This window comes from Pyxicephalus adspersus, chromosome 11 (assembly GCF_032062135.1).
Source record: "Pyxicephalus adspersus chromosome 11, UCB_Pads_2.0, whole genome shotgun sequence".
In the NCBI taxonomy this organism is placed as follows: domain Eukaryota; kingdom Metazoa; phylum Chordata; class Amphibia; order Anura; family Pyxicephalidae; genus Pyxicephalus; species Pyxicephalus adspersus.
Genome location: NC_092868.1, coordinates 45,585,893 through 45,608,935, shown reverse-complemented (window position 1 = coordinate 45,608,935; position 23,043 = coordinate 45,585,893). Strand labels below are relative to the sequence as shown.

The window sequence follows — 23,043 nt, the reverse complement described above, 5'->3', positions numbered from 1 at the left end:
CTCAAGGTGTTCTGTTAGTACTTTCATTTTTTAAATGTGCCATACATCGGTTATTGATTTCTCCAAGTTGTGATCTCACTGTGTACTCTTTGTGATGTATTTCTATATATAGCTTTTATCTTTGGTCAACAATTTTTTCTTATTTTTTTGCCCATACACTTACCTCTCGTAAAGCTCCAATGGGGCAAAAAACGGCAGGCAAATGGCCTTATGATTTTAGTTTAGATAAATGTTGTTGCTTGGATTTGTCCTTTCAGATCAGTGTTTGACCAGGATTCTGTGCAACCCAAAGGTTCCTTCCTCCAGAAAGTGGCTAGGGGTTCTTTGTGCAATGGGCAGTTGATGAACTTTGTCTATTTTATATAAATATAATATATATATATATATATATATATATATATATATATATGTTTACCAATGGTCAGCAATGTAAGAGGAATTCTTCCCATGACCCACCACACCATTATACTGTGAGCTGTTGACAAGGGAATTATAGCAGAGGTTCCCTAAGACCTGAAAGTTATTTCAAGAGTTCCCCCACAATAAAAATGTAGAGAAAGGCTGGTAGACTGATGTTCACTAATTCTCTGTGTGGACAAATGTATTTCTTTATATCATGCTTGCAGACATTGTTGGGAGGAGGTTGCACTCTTCAGCAAATCAGATTTCTTTTATGTGACCGGTGAGCAGTGTAATAGTCAGGCTACTGATGTTTAGGAAAATGATAGGCTTCCTTTCACCTTAGAAACCTGAACCCCCTCCCTTCATACTTGTTAACTTGCTTACTAAAGAATATTGGAACAAATGGTTGGACTGGGACAAGGGCTAGATCCTTTGTCCTCACATGGGCAAAGATAGTATTAAAAACTAGACATTCACCTTGTTTGTTCTGGTTACCTTTGACACCTAAATTGTGGGGTAGTCCAAAACATTTCAGTTATCAGAAAACAAATGAGGAAAGTTTTTTTTATTCCTATAGGGACACTTGTTTTTATGACAATTATCTAAAAGAATTCTATTCAGACAGAAAGTGAAGGGTAATCTCCCTAGCTGCCAAAGGTACTTTCATAGAAGTTTAACCCTTCCATATTCTTATAAACATTTTTTCTGTAGTTATATGTAATTTGTATACGAGAAGGGTTATTGGGAGATGTAGTTCTGGGGGAGGGAGTGAGGCTACTTCAATAGGAATTGGGCTCCCCCACAGCAGCTGTTACAAAAAGTTAAAAAGTCTGGTGATGATTTTCCAGAGAGTAATACAACTGTTTTGCACTATGTGGTGAAAGAAAAGGGAGTAGAAAGAAGTTCAGTGTTCTCCCCAGCTTCTTTTAGCTGGGAGTACCACCCGTTACTTTTCAGTAACCACTCGGCTGTTTTTGAGTGGTTATGGAAGAGTTGGGTCACAATACAGCAGCTGCCACCTGCCTACAATTTTTTACCACCCAGTTTTTTTTTTTTTTAACATTCTTTATTTTTATTTTATTGGGAAAAAAGAACACAATACATAAAAACCACATAGATAGAAACAATAAAATCTCAGAGTAAGACAAAAACTGAACAATGGTAAGTATGGGGAAACAAAGACCGGTGCATTGCATATATCACATCATAACACAAACAAAGAAGTTATTTACCACCCAGTTTAAAATAATTTCAGGGTTAACATTAAAGTTTGTGGCTGTTTTACCCCAGGGTTCTTACTGACCTTTCCTCTGAGTTGTGCATTTCCTCTGAAAGATAAAAAGGTTTTTAAAATAATTGACAAGTGAAAGTTTGATAAAATAATTATTCCTGTGACGGTACAGGATCATAAAAGCTAAAACTTAACAAGCTTTAGAAAGTTGCTGCGGCTCCTGTGTATTATTGGCTTCACGTTGCCGAGCGTGAATCCGCCAATATTGCAGATGGGACAGCACAGACCTAAATATTTTGTGATGCCGGGAGTCAGAGTTGCTGCTCTGCATCCTAACACAGCGGCTTATTTGCATAGTGTACCATTTCTGCCAGGACTCCAATTAAAATCCAACCTAGATTTTTACAACTCATTAGTTGCAGCCTGTGTGTGGATTATCACAAATTCCTCCTCCTCTTCCCATGTGTACACAGTGCCTTGGCAACTCTTAGAAACTTCATACATGGACCCATTATGAGTGTCTAGAGCCTTTGGTGTTTGATCAGAAACTTTCCGCCATACTGGAAACTTCAGGCAGTATCCATTGTAAAATGGTGAATGTAGATGGATATATTTGCAGATGTGAATGTAGTCAGAGCTGGGGTGTCACAATTAAATGAATGGTACCAAAATGAATCCAAGAATTCCATAAGTGATCGATTCTCTGTGCAGGGTTGGTGTGTTTTGTGTTTTCCAATGGTTAGGATTTTCATCCTGCTTTGAAGTACAACAAAACAATTAAACATTGAGTCATGGATGTAATGAAAACATTTATAATTGGAGGTTACCTTGAGTAAAAAAAAACACCTGAGGAAAGTCGGTATGGTCTCATGGGGAGGTCACGTCCTTCATACAAAGAAGCCCCACTGCATTAATGGAGTGTCAGGTATTGGGGGGGTGTAAATGTACATGTGTGGGAGTGGGATACATGCAGATGCTGTGACATTTCCCTAAAAGCAAACCTATCACTAGGTGATGATGGAAGATGCAATTGCTGATCAAGTTCAAAGACCAACTTTCTCAACTTTTATTTTTTAACATGGGGGAACCCATAAAATAACCTTCAGGTCTTAAACTAACCCCTGCTAGAATTACTATATCCACAGCTCCCTGTACATTACACAGTACATGCAAGCAATGGCGGCTTTTATAATATCGCTGTAACAAGTTCACTAATAGCAGGCAAAGCACTTGTCACCGGTACTGCCTGTAGTTTCCTGCAGCTAATCTTTTCTCCATTACTGACCATGCCTGGCTCTGCACTGTGGCTCCATGTGAGGGTGGCTGTTTTGGACGAGGTAGGCAGTATTCAACCCAGAAATGTTTTTTAAGCTGGCCGGGAAGAAATTGTAGGCTGGTGGCCGCCCCTGTATTGTGACCCAACTTTTCAGTAACCAGCCAAAAAGCTGCCAGGTGGTTACTGAAAAGTGCCGGGTGGTGCGCCCAGCTCAAAGGGGCTGGGAAGAACACCAGGTAATGCTTTTAATTCTTCATTTTAGAACCTTCAGGAAGAAGTGAGCATCATAGGAGTGACTTCAGCAAATCTCATGAGACTAGCAATCAGTGGCAGCAGTGCCTTAGGTCTCACATTGCGGATATATATCTGGGGGTCTAGGCACAGAATTTCCTGGCCACAGTAACAATTCTAGAAGTTCCCTATAGTGTGGTAAATCTTCACATTTAATATGGGCATAAGCCATCTGGGGCTCACAGAAAGTGGACTATTCTAGATGAGTCATTTAATCCAAGTACTAAGCAGCAGAAAAAAGCAACTTTGTCTCTGCGCACTACCGTTCTCATGTTTCAGATATTGAAGGTGGGAATAGCTGAGAAATAGGATATAGATAATCATTCGGGGTTCAGGTATATGGTACAAAACCAGTGCAACTCTGATTTACCAAAGTTTATTAGAAAAGGATGAGGGCCATGTTCAGCTAAGAAAACCCCATTTTAAAGTCATCTGATTGATTTGCATTGTGCATGTTAGAAGTTGAGAGATTTCTTCTATTTGGAGACTTCACAGCTTTCATTTATAACCTTGCTGTTAAGTGTAGGATGGCTGTGTGGCTGGGTGTAAAAGAGGAAGTCGTGACACAAAAAATAGACACAAAATGGATACAGGAAATTCGTGTCTAAAGCCTTAATCTTTATATGCGTGTTACCGATAAGTACAATCTGCAATCTGATGACGGCCTTGTATGAAAATATGACTTTTAACATTGAGTTGATTTAAACGTTCACCTTCCTAAGTGGAGTAAGAAGAAACATTGTCGGGGTTTTATTCTCCCGGCCATCACATCTTCTGATTCTTGTTATTGTAAAGGAATGAATCCTACAAGCTTCCTGGAATGCCGCTCATATCCTGTTTGGTGTCAGATGCCATGCTGATAGATTGGCTTTAGTACCTAGGGACCTGTAGCTAGAAGTCGAGATAAAGAATTCACTGATATTGTCACTTATTCTTCAGGGATCCTTTAATTAGTTTGCCGGTCGTACAGCAGAGGAAACTCTAGTAAGATCGGGATGGAGATAACATACGTGGCTACGACGGGAAGGGAGTCTCTTTCCTGACTCCAACTCGGCGTCATGGTAGAAATTCTTCTGAGAATTTCTCAACATCAGATGTTAACATAGGACAGTGTGTAAAGGGCACACATTCTCATTTTATTCATCAGTCGGCTTTGCATAATGCACAAAAATGATAACTATGTGAGGTTGCCTTTTTTATTTGACTGATGTGAGGCTTGCTTGAGCTTTATCCTTTAATGACTGTTTAGAACCTTTTTTTTTTTAAAGCGTGTTCTGCGTAGTTCTTCCTTGATTCTTGGAAAATCACATTCTCTCTGCTACAAACTGTATAGGACTCTTGATTTCAGAAATTTGATTTTAGGGTCACCTTCCCCCATTTTGCTTAGTTTCTGCAAAATCCAACCATACGGATGTGTAACGGTAATCTGTGGCAACAACTATTGATATTGTCATTGGAAACAATCACTAAAAAATGATTCTTGTACAGGCAGCTCTGTTTGCTCTATGGGGAGGGATAATTCGAGCAAGAAATGTGCCACTGCTTTCTCACCATTCAGAAAAATCAGTTCAGTGCTCAACCCAGAAATCTTTTTAAGCCGGGTGGGAAGAAATTGTAGGTGGGTGGCAGTCCCTGTATTGTGACCAAACTCTTTAGTAACCACCCAAAAACAGCCGGGTGGGTGCTGAAAAGTGCCGGGTGGTGCACCCAGCTAAAAGGGCCTGGGGAGAACCCTGCAGTTGTTAGAGATCCATCTCTACCAGATCATCAAAACTATGAAGACAGCTTTAGAGATACTAGATTTTCTTGAAATCTTGCATTTTTTTCGGTAAAGGAAACCCTGGCCCATGTATAGCTATAGGGGCAGAGGTATCCTTGTTTGAGAAGTCAATCGGTTCCCCTAGAGCAGCCTTTTTTCAGCATGGGGAAACCCTTCAAATAGCCTTTAAGTTTATAGGGAATCCCTGCAATAGATACTACATTACAGCTCAGGATACATTTGTTTGGTAGCCAGTGGGATGAAAATCACCCTTACAGACAGTGCTAACTGATCTAGGAGGGACAAAAACGCTTGAGGAACCCTGGTTGAGAAACAATGCTCTGCAGGAAATTTGGCTTCCTATACAGAAGTTAAAGAAGTATCGAATTGCAGCCTCTACCTATTCAGTTCCTCTGCTGCGGATAGACCATTACGTGTCACCGGCAGATATATGGTATCTGTTTTACAGGCAGATATAAAGTCATTTTTTGACATAGGACAAACGTCCCAAAAAAGACACCATGTCCTCTGAAAATGCGGAACCTGAAAACTCCGCACACGTGATGAAGCTGGCATATTCCGCATAAACTAAACACTGTGGGTATATTTAAAAAGTCAGTAGGTTCAGCCAATGACGTTCAGGAAGAAGGACATTTAGACTTTAATAGAAAAAAAGGGAGCCTGTCACTGACCATTAAACTGAACAAAAATCTTCCTAGAAAATGTGCTTTATTGTACTTTCTGCATGTTGTTAAAGCCCTCCCCATTGCTCTTCCCCTGGCAGCTTCATTAAAAGTTGTGTAGGGAGCTGAGGGGAGGGTTGGAAATGCTGGGTCAGCACAGAAAGTAATTAAACTTTCCCAGTAGAGGGGAGAGCTGTGATGTGCATGGAGGGAGGTGGAACTGGGGCTGTGCTAGGGGAATTTACCATCCTGGAGTAATCAAGTTTACAAGTTCTTTATTAGTACCTACTCATAACATGGAAGATACAGAAAATCCCTGATGTTTGCGGATTCTGTTTCCGGCTTCTCCTTCTGCCTTTCAGGACATGGGGCTGGTTGAATATTGACCGCAGTATGTCTGTTTGCATTGGAATTTTCACAGATATAACTGAGCTCGGACTTGAGCACTAAGTGCTGATTAATCAGTAGACCGGCATGCAAGCGGCTCCACCCTGCTGGGATTGTCCGTAGGATGAATAGATGGAGTTAGGCTCCCCAGATTTTCTTGTTGTTAGGCCGATAATGAGAACCACATGTTCATGCTTCGCACTCTTCAATTTGGGTCTGCAGGCTCTTTCCGTAGGTGGGTGTGTGGCTATAATTATAGTTATTCCAGTGAATGAAAGGTGAAAATGGATAACTGGAATTAGCACTTGGAAGGCTGCATATTTTTATCTCAGGATAGTTCTGAATCGAGCTTCATTCCAAAACTTTTGTGGTGCATTTTTTTCTGTTTTTAGGATTAACTATTTCAGTTCTTCAATGTGCTGCATTCTTTTCTTTGAGCTCATCGGGGGAACTGTTTTGGGCACCAAGAGTTTTATAATTCCAGATAGGGGAGGAGGTGCAAGCGGCATCCCGCTGTGCTCTGTTCCATAGGAAAGAACAGAAGTCATTCCTGATCACTCGTTTATCAGTCTGCTAGGCTGGATTGATGAATGACATCGGGAGACCACTGTACACATGCTAGATTTTTACCTGAGATGAGCAACCCTGTTTTGGGTAGCAATCATCTGACCTGTATATGTAACTTCATAATTCTTTGCTCTGATCCTTAGCAGCCGATCGATCACTAGACCAGAACACACTTAATTGTAGGCTTGGGAGCTTCCTCAGCCTTGTGTAATCTCTAACTTGGACTTTACTGGGAACTGACACTTGTCTTTTGCCCCTATGCGGAAATGAGACAAGTTTGCATTATGATTTGTGATCAATCCTAGCATGCCTGGAAAATGTAAAGCAGTTTGCTACTCCTGTGGTTTTCCATCCTGTGTATTTTGAGTATATCAGGTCAGGAGAAGGACTCCGCTTGGGGTGCACACCTGCCTGAGCCGTGGACAATGTCCCCCGTACAAATCCCAGGCTCAGGGAAGTGGGCGGGCTGTGTCCCTGGACACAACTGGCCCATTCTCCTATCACAGGCTCAGATCTGCTTTGGGAAGTGGGTGGGTTTGTCATCATGAGGTCACTATGGGGGAGGATTCTCCCCCCTTTGAGTGACACCCGGCTCCCAACACACGCGTGGTCAGGTGCTGGTAACTTTAGTGGTCCACGGGACTGAAAAGGTTGGCGACTACTGGATTAGATAACAGACTGGATGCCCCACATTGCTACCCCTTGCTTTTGCATTGTTGCTGTTGTGCAGCAGATTACAAAAAGCTAGAAACCCTTTAGAATTACTTTTACTAGTTGTGTTTTAAAAAAAAATGTTACCTGGACTAAATTTGGTTTACTGATTGAGAATTAAACTTTTCTACCAGAACATATGCAGTATTACTATTGCTAGCAGAGTGATAAGTAACTTGTTCTTTTGATACTTCTCGGGTTGGGTGACAAAGGTGGGTACCACCCTGACACCTTTTATCAGCATTGCAATTTTGCTTTGCCATGTTTATCTAGTTTTCACTTGTTCCCTTTATTGATCTTTCAAAAGCTTTTAAGTGACCTCACTTTATGCCTTTATTCTTTCATTTACTGCCGCTAATCTCTAAAAAGGAAGACACACCTGAACATAAAAGCAGATCATGTGTGTTTGTGTATTTTATGAATCTTGTGAATAATTTTGTTTTGATGTTCAGTATGATTGTTGTAATGTCAGTTCAAAAAAGATGTACCTTTTTTTTCCCTCACTTGGTGTTAGGACCCACTGGCTCTACATATTTACCATCCTTTCAGGTGGTCAGTGCTGAAGTGCTGGCATGTTGTTCTGCACATCTGGGACAGTTGACGTCCATATGTTCTGCACAAAAGTTTGTCTTTAGCTAACTGGTATGTTAGAGGGCGACCCCTGGTCGGATTAGGCACACCAGCAGTCTGTGTGGCCCTAATCCGGCATGAGGTTGAGGAAAGTGGACATTCTTGGGTTCTAGTAACTTTGTGCCCACCATAAGTATGTGGCTTTATTACACTGCTTTTGGCACGTCTGACACCACGTCATAAATGGTGCATTGCGTTCACTAATTTTTGTTTTTCGTGCAGCCAATTATTGGAGGCATAGATACACATTCCTTTGATGGTCTCTTATTTATTGGAAACAGAGGAAAGACAAACCTGCTGCCACAAATAGTTTGGTGGTGTTCTAGCAAGCGCTAACCTTGCAATGAGCAGAGAAAAAAAAAATCTTAAATCTTCATGAAGTGGAAATATATTTATTTGTTTTTTTTTTTTATAAATTTCTGTGTCACTGCTAAAGTTTCACGTACATACTTTTGCACCCTGGTCAGATTTATTGCAAGTAAGAAGTGCAAATATTTGTGTTAGCCGGTGACACAGAAGTCATTGTAAAAGACTTGGATTGTAAATGTCACTTTCTTATTGTGCTCGGTCTTTGTACCCAAGTAAACCTAAACATGGAAAGTTCCTGCATATAGGCAGCTTAGAAGTCTCTTTCAGGTGGAATATATACAGAACGATTGATTGGTCAGTTTTTTTCATTTACCGGTCAATAATCGCCATTCAGTTAGTATATCATGGAGTTACTTTATGATGCAAGTGTGAACATGTACTGGTTTTTCATTAGACGGTGACTGTCATATATTTTTACCACTTTAATTTAGCGTTTATATCCTGTAATAAGATATATTTTTTCTTTAAGTACTGTTTATTACTATTCTTTTGTAGTCATGCACTTTTTGTTTCTTTGCAGGTCTGCATTGAACAAGCATTGCTGACACTGACAACAGAAGGTAGCAGCCATGCAGACTATTAAGTGTGTGGTCGTTGGTGATGGTGCTGTGGGTAAAACCTGTCTCTTAATTTCATATACCACAAACAAGTTTCCATCAGAGTATGTACCAACGGTAAGTTCAGTTTACTAAAGCTCTATTCTGGTTTCCCACATCACATGTTTTTCTGCTACTGTGAAACCCGTCTCTTCCACCTGTTCACTCATACTCATCCCCTTTCTTGCTGTTTATAATCTCATCTGTTCCCTTATTGCTTTCCTATCTTTCAGCTCTATGGCGCATTTCACACAAGTCATATTATTGCAACAATTAGAATTATGGGACATAGGCTGATCCTGTTGCTTGTAATAACTTGATTCTGACAAAAACAGCATTTGTAAATGGCTACAGAGGTGCTTACTCTAGCTGCTAATCTTGATTTCCAGTGCAGCTGTAGATGAGCACACACAACATTTTGTAGATTTTTCCATGGGCATTGTAGAAAGCTATAGCAGCAACTTTGCATTCCATTACTGTATACACCCCCAAAAAAGTATTATAAGCTTGGTGAGAATAAACTGTAGGCGGGTGGTGGCTCTGTATTGTGACCAAATTTTTAACTAATCACCCAAAAACAAGCAGGTGGCTACTAAAAAGTGCCAGGGGGTGTGCCCAGCTAAAAGGGGCTGCGGAGAACAGTAAATTACACATCACATGAGAAAAGGGGATTTAGGGTAACTATGAAAATCTGTTACAAAATTCTACTATAACATGGCCCTTAGACCAGCCTTTCCTCATGTTTTTAACAACTGGAACCCTTAAAATACCTTTAGGGTCTTTAGTGAACCCCAACTATAATTACTATATACATAGTTCACTCTTACAGATAGGCAAAAAGATGATTGATGTAACCTAACAAATAAGTGGATAAGCACAAATTGCTCAAGGAACCTCTGTTTGAGAAACACTGCTTAGACAGAACTTTGGCTCTCACTTACCCCAAATACAATGCTTGACACTGAACTAAAAGACTGTTTATATTGAATGGGTACTTGAATTGTGTAAAAAAGAAAATTGTGCTGATACGTCTAGCTGTTTGTATAGCTGAGAGGAAACCTGTTCTTAAAAATGTGGATTGATCACTTTCTGAAAGTGGAAGTTAAAAAAAAAAAAAAATTCTCATGTCACAGGCTCCCTATCCTGTACATATCTAATGAAGAACAAGGAAATCTCTCTATGGGAAGAAGGTTGTCACCAAAACAAGTTTCCATTTTGAAAGATGACCTCTGTTTCCTCAATATTCAGGTGGTGGCCACAATGACAAATGGACCAAATAAATCTTCCTAATGGAGATGACCTCTCAAAAACCTGACGGTTTTATTATTCCACACTCTATAAAAACAAAAATTGGGTTTCATGTCGGATACTTTTAAGGGGTTGTGTAGCATTTTTGAAAAAATTTAGTTGCATGGTTGTTGACTTCAAATCAGTGTTTAAACTTGTGTGTGGAGATTTAAAACTACCTTCTGCTTATTCATTGAAGTTTGTATGTACTTTAGACAGGCTTGTTTTCTAACGTTACCCATTATATATGCAGTCCACATGCTCTTCTTAATGCTACCATGTAGTTAAAATGCTACATACACTTCAGTTCGTCCGTCCGATGAAATCGAAAGCAAAAGGCACTCTTTTTGGCAAAGTGGTTTTAGCTCAGCAGTTGTGAAAGTGTGGGGTTTATTCCAGTGTTCTCCCCAGGTCCTTTTAGCTGGGTGCACTAGCCGGCACGTTTCAGTAACCACCCGGCTGTTTTTTGTTGGTTACTGATAAGTTGGGTCACAATACAGGGGCTGCCACCCACCTATGATTTCTTGCCACCCAAAATTTTCTGGTTTGAACACTGCGTTCTTTCTGATTTAGTTTCAGATAAGCAAGCCAAAAGATGGGCAGTGTACACTGCTGCATAAAAAATATAATATAAAGTTTAAACTATACTAACCTAACCTAACCAACAGCGAGGTTTGCCAACTCCCCCATTAGGTCTTCTTTTGGGTTTAGGACATCAACTAACTTCATTGGTTGGGATGAATAAACTCGTGTATGTATGCATGGAAGTTGATTTGTCTGGGCACATGACATTGTACACAATAAGCTGCACAACGCGGTGTACAATTGCACCATATGCTTGGATAACTAAACTCTCATGAATGCAGAGAACATTGCAAACAGGCAGTAAGAATCCTTTATTGCAGAACAGGCAACCTAATTACTTTCTGCAACAAAAGTCAAAACCTGCCCTTACACACATTTTTGTTAAAGTTTTGTTTTGTTAAAGTTCCACTTCAGCTAAACACTTCATAGTGGATATTAAGAATGTTTCCATGCAGTGTTTGTTTCAGAATAATGACTTCTACCACCCACCTTGTGGGAAAAAGCCAAACTAAACTTTTCTCTGAAAGGAGCTGACTGTTGTGTGTTGTCTTATTGTACTAAGAAACAATATCCTTTAGTTGCTGCGTTTGGTTGAACACAAGTTATTCCAGTAATACAGAGGCCATACAATGACATCATTCACAATGCACTGTTTATGTACACTGTGTTCCCCTGTTGTTGTGTCTGCCTTTTTAACTGAACACAGAATAGATGCAACCACTTGTTATTCCTGTATCGTCTCCTGCTCACCTTTCCATACCTCTTTCACAGGTATTTGACAACTATGCTGTCACAGTTATGATTGGTGGGGAGCCATACACCCTAGGGTTATTTGATACAGCAGGTAAGTAAACTTTTAGTTTTTTGCATCTTTGCATCAGATTATTATGTATACTTATCAGTAGCCTGGTGGCTAAAGCTGGGTACCCTTAGATTTATTAGCTGTGTAGTATGGGCCTGCCTGATTAGAATTGAATTGTGTAAGTAGGCCCTCCATCTGAGCACCTATTTCCAAAGGGATAGCTTTGTCTTAGATTGTAAGCTCTTCTGGGCAAGTTCCTCTCCTCCTGTGTCACTGTATCTGTCTGTCATTTGCAACCCCTATTTAATGAACAGTGCTGCGTAATATGTTGGCGCTGTATATTTTCTGTTTTAAAATATTTGTTACATAAAATAAAAAATTCCAAGAAAGTGCGAGTGTAGTAAGATAAATGACCCAGTCCATGCATCTCAAGGGCTCAGGGGTGGTCACAAGAAGGGTATTGCCTCCTATATATGGCCTTTTCATTTGCAGCACATATTTGTTTATTTTTATTGATTTCCTGCAAGGATGCTAATTTAGGTTTGAGTATGTAATCTCTGGGCCCCTTCCAAAAAAAATTCTAATGTTTCTATTAAATTTATTCTAAGCTGTCTCAGTGGTGGGAATGTTGTGCTGTAAGCTTATGGGGAAGGATGTATGTATATGATAAAGTGTTCTCTGGAATGCTCCGTGCAAAATACCTTCACATTAAATATGAAATACTTATCAGTCTGATACATGTCTATATAGAACATGCCTTCACGGCTTGTTCATTTAGGCATAAAGGTGCTCTGGGCCCTGTTCTATGTGGTCAGATTTACACACACAGGTGGGAAGAAATGACACCTTACCCTTACATTTGTGTTTCCAGTGTGTATAATGATGGGTATATATAGGTGAACTAATTCATATTCACTCAATCTACAGGACAGGAAGACTACGATAGATTACGACCCCTTAGCTATCCTCAGACAGATGTGTTCCTTGTCTGCTTCTCAGTGGTCTCCCCATCTTCATTTGAAAATGTGAAAGAAAAGGTAAGTTTTAATATTTGAAGGTCTTTAATCTCTTACATAGTGTGTGTGTTTTGTATGACGCACCCCAGATCTATTAGCCTTACTGAACTTATGGTTCCAGGCATTACATTAAGACAACCCTTTGATTTGAATATGTTAACACATCATATTGCTATACAATTAGAACATTTTTTTTCTGATACAGCCCACAACTGTTAGGGTTTTCTTTTTTTGTATGAATTGGAATGTGTTAATCCTGTAATGTGTCATACACTCACGCTTCACCATCAATTTCCAGTGGGTACCTGAAATCACTCATCACTGTCCCAAGACTCCATTCCTGCTTGTCGGGACACAGATCGACTTAAGAGATGACCCCTCCACAATCGAGAAGCTTGCAAAAAATAAACAGAAACCAATCACTCCAGAGACAGCTGAGAAGCTGGCCCGAGACTTGAAGGCAGTTAAATACGTGGAGTGTTCCGCACTGACACAGGTAAGGAACCTTAGTGGGCTGCACTTCTCTATTTGTCCTTGCGGTAAACTTCTTCAATATCTTACTAATATCCATGGGGCACAGTTCTGCTTTTCTGTAAACCACAAGAACCTTTATGCAGAGTCGGTGGGATGGTTTAAACATCTTTTGTTCATTAAATGCATAACTTATCTGATGAAAGACTTATTTATACAGTAACCTGCAGAACCTGTCAGGTAAAAACTCCTATTAACTGGACTCAAGTTTGGTTGCTATCAACTACTGAACCTTGTACTACCTGACTGAATAAGATAATGAATCACATAGAAGTGCACAGTACCTAGCAAGTGATGCACACCAACCGCCTTGGGATAGGCTGACACAAACAGATTTTTATTTTTTCCTACGGGTTAGGGGGATGGCTATTATACAATATTTGCCATCTCATGTTCTTCATATCTGTAAGTAGAAATCAACATTTACTAAAGTAACACATGAAGTTATAGATGCACTACTCACTTCTGTCTGCACCCCTCATTCACACGTTTTTTTTTTTTTTTCCTTTTTATCTCAACTGGAGCAAAGTTTTATCCTAGTGCTGATGTAAGTTTAGAATCCAGCACACCTATAGTTATTTGAAAGCAAACCCGTGTGGGGTATACATTGTTTGGGGTATAATGGATAGTAGGCATCTCCAAATTCTTTTATGTTTCTTTGGTTCCATCAAAAGGACCTTTACACATCTGATGTCCTGGATGTAATTTCCAAAGAATATCCCACTCAGGCATGCACCCAAACCTTATAACATGCCCAAAAGCATTTATATAGTATTGGTTTAAAATATTGGTTTGGTTGGTTTAAAATAATGTCTCCTCATTTCATGTCTAAGATTTAACACCTAGAAATAGTACCGGTATGTGGCTAGCTTCTGGCTGAACAGACAAATCAGATTAAACATTGTATTTTCCCTGGAATTTTTTTAAAGCTGGATGGGAAGAAGCTGTAAGCAGGTTGTAACCCAACTTTTCAGTAACCAAACAAATACAACTGGGTGGTTACTGAAAAGTGCCGGGTGGTGTGCCCAACTAAAAGAGGCTGAGGAAAGCCCTGACAAACATGCCTCTTCTTCTCCTAGCAAGGACAGACCAGGCTGTTATAGTGGGTTATATATAGGCCGACAATGAGTATGAATACTGTGCTAGACTTGATAGAAGTAAAATAGACCATAAACCATTCTTCTTTCTCTGTAAGTTTAGTTTTTGATAAGCATGCAGTAAAGTTGTGATTTAATGCCAATTCTACAACATGTATAAACATACTTGATCTTCTCTGCACTATTTTTTCCCTTCTTGTGTTGCATTTGGATGATATTTGTTAAGACAAAGTGCAGCCAGTCAGATATCACATCAGTATCCTTAAATCTGTTTTCTATAGATCACTGTATTTGTTGCTGTGTGCTCTGGTTCATGTCATAGGCTGAATGGTGACCACGTACATTCTTTTCTTACTGTACATTGTATTTTTAAATACCCTTTTAAAGTAATTTTAATGTTCCCATACTAGCTGCAAGAAAATTCGGGCAAATACTGGGGGGCTTTTAATATGAAAATCCTTGCATTTTCATCAATGTCAGGAGCTATATTGGCCCCTTAATCACATTAGGACTGGTCCCTTACTGTGAGGTGTGACCTTATCGGCTATCAGGGTGCTGTGGGTTTGCTCTTCACTTTATAAAAAAGCAGAAATTTGCATATTACTTCTGCATGAGATTTTGAATTCTCTGGCAGATTGCAAAAAGATTTGTCTGCATTCTAGTCAGGTATCCAGCATAAGAACATTACTGATAGGTTTGCGGTAACATTTTAAAATGTTCCGTGGAAACGGGCACTTACCACCACCCTTGTTAACACGCATGCCGCACATTTGTGTGGTGCCAATCATTGCTATTAGCTCCTTAACACGTTTTCTTAGACTACTTGCATTGCAGCAAAGTGCACAATTGGCAACACATTAAAGTGGCTTACAGTGCAATGTTCTGGGAGAAATGATGCATACACATTTTCCTATGTACTATGGTGCAAAAGCAGCCTATGCAAGTGAATTTCCTAAGGCAACACACCTAGTGTGCAGGATCACACACGATCAACAAATGTGCAGTTTCTAGTCCTGCCTAAGCAAATATATTTGTCTATATAGTGTCATGTGGTCGCCCAGCTACATGGCTAGCCCCAACACCTTGCTCTCTATAAGCTTTGCTAAAGCCAAGAGGTTACCTGTATTGAGTGGATATGATGGCCGCTATTAGTGGCTAACTCTTTAAATTCTTGTTTCCTGGCAGTCTCAGGCTTTAAGAGGACCTATACTTAAGATATACGCAAGCTGCCTTTTCTGATCTGTTTTAAAATACACTGTTGCCTTTTCGGTGCTCTGATCCTCGGCTATCAATACTTTCAAAATGACTGACCCAGAATCAGTATGTAGCTCAGGTGTTCAGCTTATTGCTGCACAACCTGCCACAACGTCTTTTGAATCAGATCAGCTGTACTTCCAGGCAATTAGAGTTCTTTGTAATAAGTTCTGCAATAGCAGCTTTCATGGTCTCCGTGATATGTCTGCTTTATTACCCCCAATGTCACTAATGGAGAACAAGCATACACTGATGGAGACAGAGCAGCTACATTGACGAGGAGAGGTGTTCTTATTTTCCTCAGATCAGGGGTCCTTTAATCTAGCAGTGCTTCCACACAGAATACTCATTGTGCCAACTTCTCTGGACACATGGAAGGAAAGAGACTGCCAGTGCCAATTATGTAACTTCCTTTTTGTCTAGTGATCTCATAGCTTGATTAGTCACCAGAAATTTACTGCTCTCTTGTTTCCCAACTTCCCATTGACATACTTTGTACACCAAAATGCTGTGCCAGCAGTGGTAAAAGCAGAAGTTATTTAAATGAAGGTAATGTCCTAACTGTTTAACACTTTTAGACTCCGGAACAATTGGCAAGACTGTAAAAAGGGACTCAAGTCTTGAGACACACTAAGTATGCTTTTTAGAGGAGTATTGATATACTTGATATTGGTATTATTTTGAAGAATATAATAAATTATTTTATTAAAACCGATCCTGGGAAAGAGCTAAACTTTCACAGAGAAAGATGTTCAGTGAAGTCCTGGTTACATTAACATTGCCAAGGTTTGAGCTCATATCAGATGATTGGTTGCTGATTGGTGTTGCCGTAGGTGTGGATATGGTAAAACTTCATTTAGCAACCAGTACTTTTTAGCTAAGCTATTTTCATAACCGAGGTTCAGGCATCACTCAAAGGGTTGTTCAAGTTTTTTTCCAGGAGAAGCTTTTTTGAAAGCAACCAAGGAGCATATATGACACTTCCTATAAGCCGGAGGCAACCGCTTACAAATGGATTTAGGAGAGTCCAGTTCATACCTTACAAGTGTATTTGTTCTTTTTTTTTTCCCCTAATTTTTTTTGCTTTTCTGCACTTTTGTTAAGCAATCGGATTGAACTGCATGCTTCAAACACCAGACCATCTTCTCTTTCTGCTTCACATAGTGCCTTTAAGTCTTCCAATACTATCTGTTTGCTTTTATTAGTTGCTAAAGACAGCTTTTTTTTTTTTTTCCTTTTGAGATTTTTGTTCCTATTTGTCTGCATTGTAGTTCATGTTAGCCATTTTGTCATCTTTTGTGCTTTCCAAACCATGAGGCTTAGCACTTAATTACCAGCATTGTCTATGGCAGCACACCCAAAAATGTCCAGTTATTTTGCAAACTACTCAATGCCCCCTATAGCCAAATAAACTGTGTGTAGACCCCCTTGTTACACTGAAATCCCATGTAGTCTTACTAGTCCTATCATTTGTACACAGAGCACCTCTGCCTTTGTTGAGAATGATGCATTTCCATGTGGTGCATCTAGTGGGGAGTCCTCACTTCTTACACCCCCAGAGATGGAAGCAGCTCCTGTATATCACACTATGCCTACGCACCCAAAACTGAAATATTTAGATTAAAATACATTACTGTGAAGCTCCTGATGGGCACTCTCATCACAGAGACCATTGTTAGAGGTGGGATTTACCCTTGGTGTCACTTCCTGTTTTCCTGTTAATAAAGTGGGGGAAAACTTCAACAGTGACAAAAATAGTAATAAAAAAATGACAAAAACGGTGCTCAACCCAGAAATTTTTTTGACCTAGGTGGGAAGAAATTGTAGGCGGGTGGCAGCCCCTGTATTGTGACCCAAAAACATTCGGGTTGTTACTACAAAGTGCCGGGTGGTGCACCCAGCTAAAAGGGGCCGGGGAGAACACTGCAAAAAGGTTCTTTCCAACCTTGTTCAAAACAATATCTAGAGTTAATTTTTTTTTTTTTTTTTTTACAAATGTAATGATAAAAAAAATCCAAAGACAACTTCCTGTCATATTTAAAAGCCAGAAAATACCTATATAAAATCTTCTTGGTTAAGGCGTACTTTTATAAGAGAGCACACACCTTTGCTGCTTTATGTACCACCAAATGCTGCTTTGATCCTGAAAAATGGTTCCCAGCTGGTTGTAGGAAAAACCTACAATTGGGCAATGTTGAAGCTCTTCTCAACAGTTCCTACTGATGACCTCTGCTTCATTACAGCAAACAGGAGTGGCATGGAGGTCAGCAGGAGGAATTGGGCTGCACTGCAGGGGGACCATGTTGGTCCACACTACTGAAAGTGTCTGTTTACTTGCAGACTTTAGGGGACCATTCTTTAGGGTCAGAGTACCGTTTGATGGCCCGGGCAGCAGGAATGTCAAGTTTTTACATTGTTCTTTGGAAGGTATGCATTTACAGAGGAAATCTTTTAGTGATGAGATTTCTTTAAGGTTTGCATTTTAGGCCATCACGCTAAACAAAGTTTCCATGCTCCTCATCTGGCTTTTGTCCAGTGGAGCCTGGCGGTAAAAGAAAAAGTACTGCATGACCCGTGTTATGCACAATGACATTTACATCTTCATGTCCATGAGTTTTGTTTTCATGTCATTTTTTTGTAGCTCCACAGTCATGTACTATTTCCTGCCTGTTAAGTATTTTAGTTTTGTTTCCAATCTCAAATGATTGCCAATGAGCCACGATCAATCACCAGACAGGCCATGTTACCATCTTGCTGATAATGGAGAAGTGATATTCTGCAAAACAGTCTTCTTTTTTGCTGTAACTGTTACTTCTAACCATACTAACAATAGCATGTCTTCTCTGCCCTGTGATTAGGAATTGCTACTGGTTCCTAAGTGCTTTCTTTTTTTATTTTTTCAATATTTTTATGTCTGCTGTTCCATTTCTTTCTAATCCTCTAACCTCGCTGCTGTTTTCTTCCCTTCCCTCTGTCTTGTAGAGAGGTCTGAAGAATGTGTTTGATGAGGCTATCCTAGCTGCCCTCGAGCCTCCGGAAACTCAGCCAAAAAGGAAGTGCTGTATATTCTAAACTGTTTAACTGTTTCCTCCTCCCCTTTTCTCTCGATGCTGCTTACTATGTCCATCTACTGTAGCAATTCAAATTACTAACGACGAGCAGAAACTCTAATAAAACCGAGATGTTGGCAAAACCTGTGCGTCTTTCCTTAACAATCCCAACCTGGCATTAGCTGCTTGCTGTGCTGTTACAAGGCAAAAATTGGACTCTCTTAACTGTTTCTTGGGTTGCCGAATCGTTTTAATAGCTAAGCAATGGTCAGCTTACATGTAATATTCTTACTATAGGCCTTAATAACATATCTGCTACGTGTTACTTGCAAATTATAGTGTGATTGACAGCTTCACAGTGGAGTAGCCATTTTGTGGGGCTAAAGCCATATTAAGTGACTGTAAGAAACCAAGAATTTTTTCCACCCCTCTACATTTGCTGCTGTGTAAAATATTGTGGATAAAAACCAGTGAAAGACGAGCAGTTATGGTAGACGGGTGGGATTGGAATCTTACGACCTCTCTAGTTGCCTAGAATTCAAAGAAACTAATAGTTAAATTTATAAGTCCACCAGGGCCCAAGTGATGGCTTCGGGTGTACTTGCCCTGTAATTCATATTGAGTCGACTTAATTTTGTAGCTTCCACTTATATTGCTCAATTAAGATTTTTTTTTCATTAGACCTCTTAGACTAATGCCAATTTTCATTGCCCTGAGCAAAATGGCCGCCTTCACTGTGTTAACAGCTAGTGCACCTTAACTCAACATGTTCTAAGTTGGATAACAACCTGAGCTAAGAGTGTACTTTGGGGGGTATAGGGTGTGTTGGGGTTTAGTTAATCATAACTTTTCAAAATTTAGTCCAAATGCTTTTACTTCAGGCATTTTACCATTTTGGAAAGGGCTCAGCTTTTTGACCCCCTTTCCAAATCCACAAGTCATTTGGCTGTGCATTGTAGTGATTAGTATCAATCGGCTTTTTTTGTGCTAGATCGGAGAACGTACTTTAATCTTCCCTGTGAATACTGTAACTTTATAAAGAATTGTTTTTTTTTATTTAACAAAGCGTCTTGTATTTCTACCATTTGGTATTGCGGTAAGATTTGCAGAAACGATGCTGGTTTTACTGAGTGTTGTATGCATAACGAAGAGTTATTTTCAACTTTTCTCTTGTACATTTTGCGTAGTCGGCAGGGAAGTTTGTACTTTTAGTTTTCTTTGTACATTTTTTTTTTTTTTGTTTTCTTGCATAAACGGCTGCTAAATGTGATGGTGTGCTTTCCATGTCTTTTCTGCCAATTTGCCATCTGTGCCATGCTCTTAGCCATTATATACACTGAAAACTGTTAAGGACCCGGTCGAAGAGAGGCTCCAAAAAACGAACTGATTGCAACCAAGGACTTTGTTAATACAAAGAAGAGACTGTTGGGCCATTATTTCTTTGCCATGACTTTCCCTAGTCTTGAGGAGCTTTTTTTCTGACTGGGTGTTTCTTCTTCTTGGTGTTTCCTTTTGATTGTTGACATCCAATATACTGTTACTGACTGCTTATCTATTTAAAAAAAATAATACATAATGAAGTTGAAATCTCTTGTGGCCTCTGACTCTACTAAAAGGTAACTGTGCTAAAATCAAATCTGGTTTCCTAAGGTCAATCCATGGGCATTTAGAAAGGTTTGACATTTTACGTTGAAGTTATTTGAGAAGTTTTTTTTTGTTTTATTTTAAACATTATCTGTTCTGAAATCATAAAATGAGACTGCCCATTATCTTTTCTGTTTGACCCTTTCCAGAAAGGCCTAAAGAATGTATTTGACGAGGCGATATTGGCCGCACTGGAACCTCCGGAGCCCAAGAAGAAACGCAAGTGTGTGCTGCTATGAACACCCTTCAGTGGTCTCCCCCTTTCTCCAGAGCTGGTGTCGGCATCAAACTATAACAAAAAAAAGAAACAAAAACATAAAATGTTTAAATCAAACTAAAGATTAAATATAAACTTTTTAAATTTTTTTTTTCACACATTCATGACAAAGGCCCTGAAGTCATTACCACTCAAAAACCAGTGGTGAGACCTGAAAAATACCCAGCTACATTAAGTCTCGTAGAAAAGATTAGTTTGACCAGTTGTGTATCCACCGAAAAACAAACACTGATCATTGCTACTTTTTTTGTTTTGTTTTTTTTTTCTTCTGTCTTTTTTAATTTTATTATGTATTTACAGTTGCTAATGTCTTATATTAAAGAACAAGGCATGCTTCATCTATAACAGACTAATTTTAAACCTGTTTTATCTGTCCATCTCTTACATCGAGCTGATAGGAGATCCGTTTAACACAAAAGCCGGCAGCCCAAAAAGCTGCATTATCAGGGGATCAGATGAAAGGCAATGACATCCCTGGCAAAACTTATCTTCCTGATGCTAATCTGGTACCCTGGTACCAACCTAAAAAATTGCAAGTTAAACCACAGAAAAATCCAGTTATTTTAAAAGATTTCCTTTACATAAGATGTTTTTTTATTGACTTGAGATGTGGCTATGAACCTGCAAGGGAAATTACACCCCTGAAATGGTTAGTTTTCTAACATGGGAGTGTCTGATTGATGTCTGTGCTGGCTTAGCTCCCCTGCCCTTCCCTTCATCTTTTTTTATTAGCAGCCATGGAGGAGATAAGGGGAATATTATGGAGCAGCCTTTCCTGAACATAAGAGAGCCTTTGAAAAGACTTGTTTTCAGGTGCTATAGTTGTTATATCCACAGCTCACAGTACACATTAGTGTGGTGGTCAGTGGAAAATATACCTTTTACATTGCTGGCCAGGGGAAAGAATCTCACCCTTACAGATAGCCAAAAAGATCATTGGTGTCACTTAAATTGCACACATTTCTTGAGGAACCCGTAGGTGCTGGTGGGCTGGTGACAGGATTTTAAATCCAGGGTAGGAAGGAATAATTTATGCAGAGCCCAGAACACAGAGGAGGTTTTATAAGACCCACTTGCTCAGGTAAAGGCTTACAAAGTCATACCACACTCTTTGAAAGTCAATGACTTTTTGTTCTGTCATCTCCTTAATGAAAATTCTCTGCTTTTCAGAGATGCAAGACTTGATGGAATCTTTCCGGTCACAGTGGGGTTACAAATTTGCCCAATACACATACTGTCCTAAACAGTTTTGAAAGAAAATGAGTTTTTGAATTGACTGTCCGGACAGAGTTATGGTAGCTGCTAGTGCCAAATTTTGTTTTTGAAGGTACATTCCTTGGGGCTGACCTGGGACAAGCAGGACACCCTAGGAAGCACATTTCAGATTTGGTGGCTCATTGACAACATGAATAAGGACAGAAGTCATGAATGCAGCTTCAGAACAAAGAGCTCACTACAGCTGCTGTTTCTATTCTCTTTAAGGGCTCGTTCCCAACAAATGAACTTGGAAACGCATGTGGCACATGCACATTTTTCTTGGCGTTTGGGAAAACGTGTGTAATTGACGTAATTAGAACATTAAAGGCCAGTGCACTAAAAGTGCAGCTTGTTCATGTTCAATTTTTATATATTGCTCTGCATGTCGGTGAAACACATTTTTGGTTTACATTGTTCAGAAACAATCTATCTATTCACGGCCATGCATTTCACTTGTGCTAGAAAAATGTGGCGACATGCTTCCAGTTGGAGCGAGTCCTATATGTTTCCAGTTTAGGGATTGCCCTAAATATTTCGGAAATATGGTGAAGTAATTCTGTTTTGTCCATTGGCAACGGTCTAGCGTGCCATTAATGTCTATTTTTGAAACAATTCCTGCTAGCCATGGTTTGGCACATTACAGTAGAGCAATATTCAGAGCTTCTTTCTCCCATCATTCTAATCAATTGGTGGGTTTGATTTTTCTGCATCACTAATAAATGGTCAATTTTAGTTCTGCCCCATAGTTTGTTGTAAAGTGGGCATGTTATTCTATATCCTTTCCCCCCAGTTAGTTTAACTTTTAAGGGACCAGTAAATATATTGCCCCAATGTACATTTTTTTGCATGCATATATACCAAGGAATCCTAAAGAAGGACTTCAGTCTTCAAATATACTGTAAAAATTAGACACCAGTGTTAATAAGGATTTTACCGAACCCACTTTTTCCAGAGGTATTTTTTAATAAGTAGGGAAATTATTCCATCTTCCCAAATCAATAACTTTTAGGCTCATTAGTATTGAACCAATGCTTTGTTCCATGTTTCAGTTCTTTGTATATGCATACTTTTCAGATGTATTAAACATAAAATATCTTCCGACTTGTGCTCAACTTTTTGTTTTCTACCAGACTTAAATTGAATGTGATATAGCAAACTGAAGACATTCTGTAGAGGTATATGGACAGTGCCCAGAAAAGTCATATCAAACTGAAGAATGGTTCACCGATTTTCTCAAAGCTACTGAGGAGTAATATTTTGGGCATCTCCTGCAATAGAAATTTGTTTTTTGAGATCACTATAAAGGATGCTAAAACTACATGTACTGGACATGCATTAGTT

General features: G+C 39.5%; 1 protein-coding gene across 3 annotated transcripts in view; it reads left to right on the top strand.

Moving 5' to 3' along the window:
• Positions 1–22,803, top strand: part of CDC42 (cell division cycle 42) — a 28,307-nt gene extending 5,504 nt beyond the window's left edge. For 2 of the 3 annotated variants that reach the window (XM_072426120.1, XM_072426121.1), the window contains exons 2-6: positions 8,827–8,980; positions 11,546–11,618; positions 12,504–12,613; positions 12,891–13,088; positions 20,318–22,803. In XM_072426120.1, the coding sequence (XP_072282221.1) occupies positions 8,876–8,980; positions 11,546–11,618; positions 12,504–12,613; positions 12,891–13,088; positions 20,318–20,407 (576 nt within the window). In that variant the 5' untranslated portion in view covers positions 8,827–8,875 and the 3' untranslated portion in view covers positions 20,408–22,803. Of the gene's footprint in view, positions 1–8,826; positions 8,981–11,545; positions 11,619–12,503; positions 12,614–12,890; positions 13,089–18,456; positions 18,668–20,317 lie in introns of those variants that run through there. The other variant, XM_072426122.1, reaches the window with a different exon arrangement.
• The last annotated feature ends 240 nt before the right edge of the window (positions 22,804–23,043 follow it).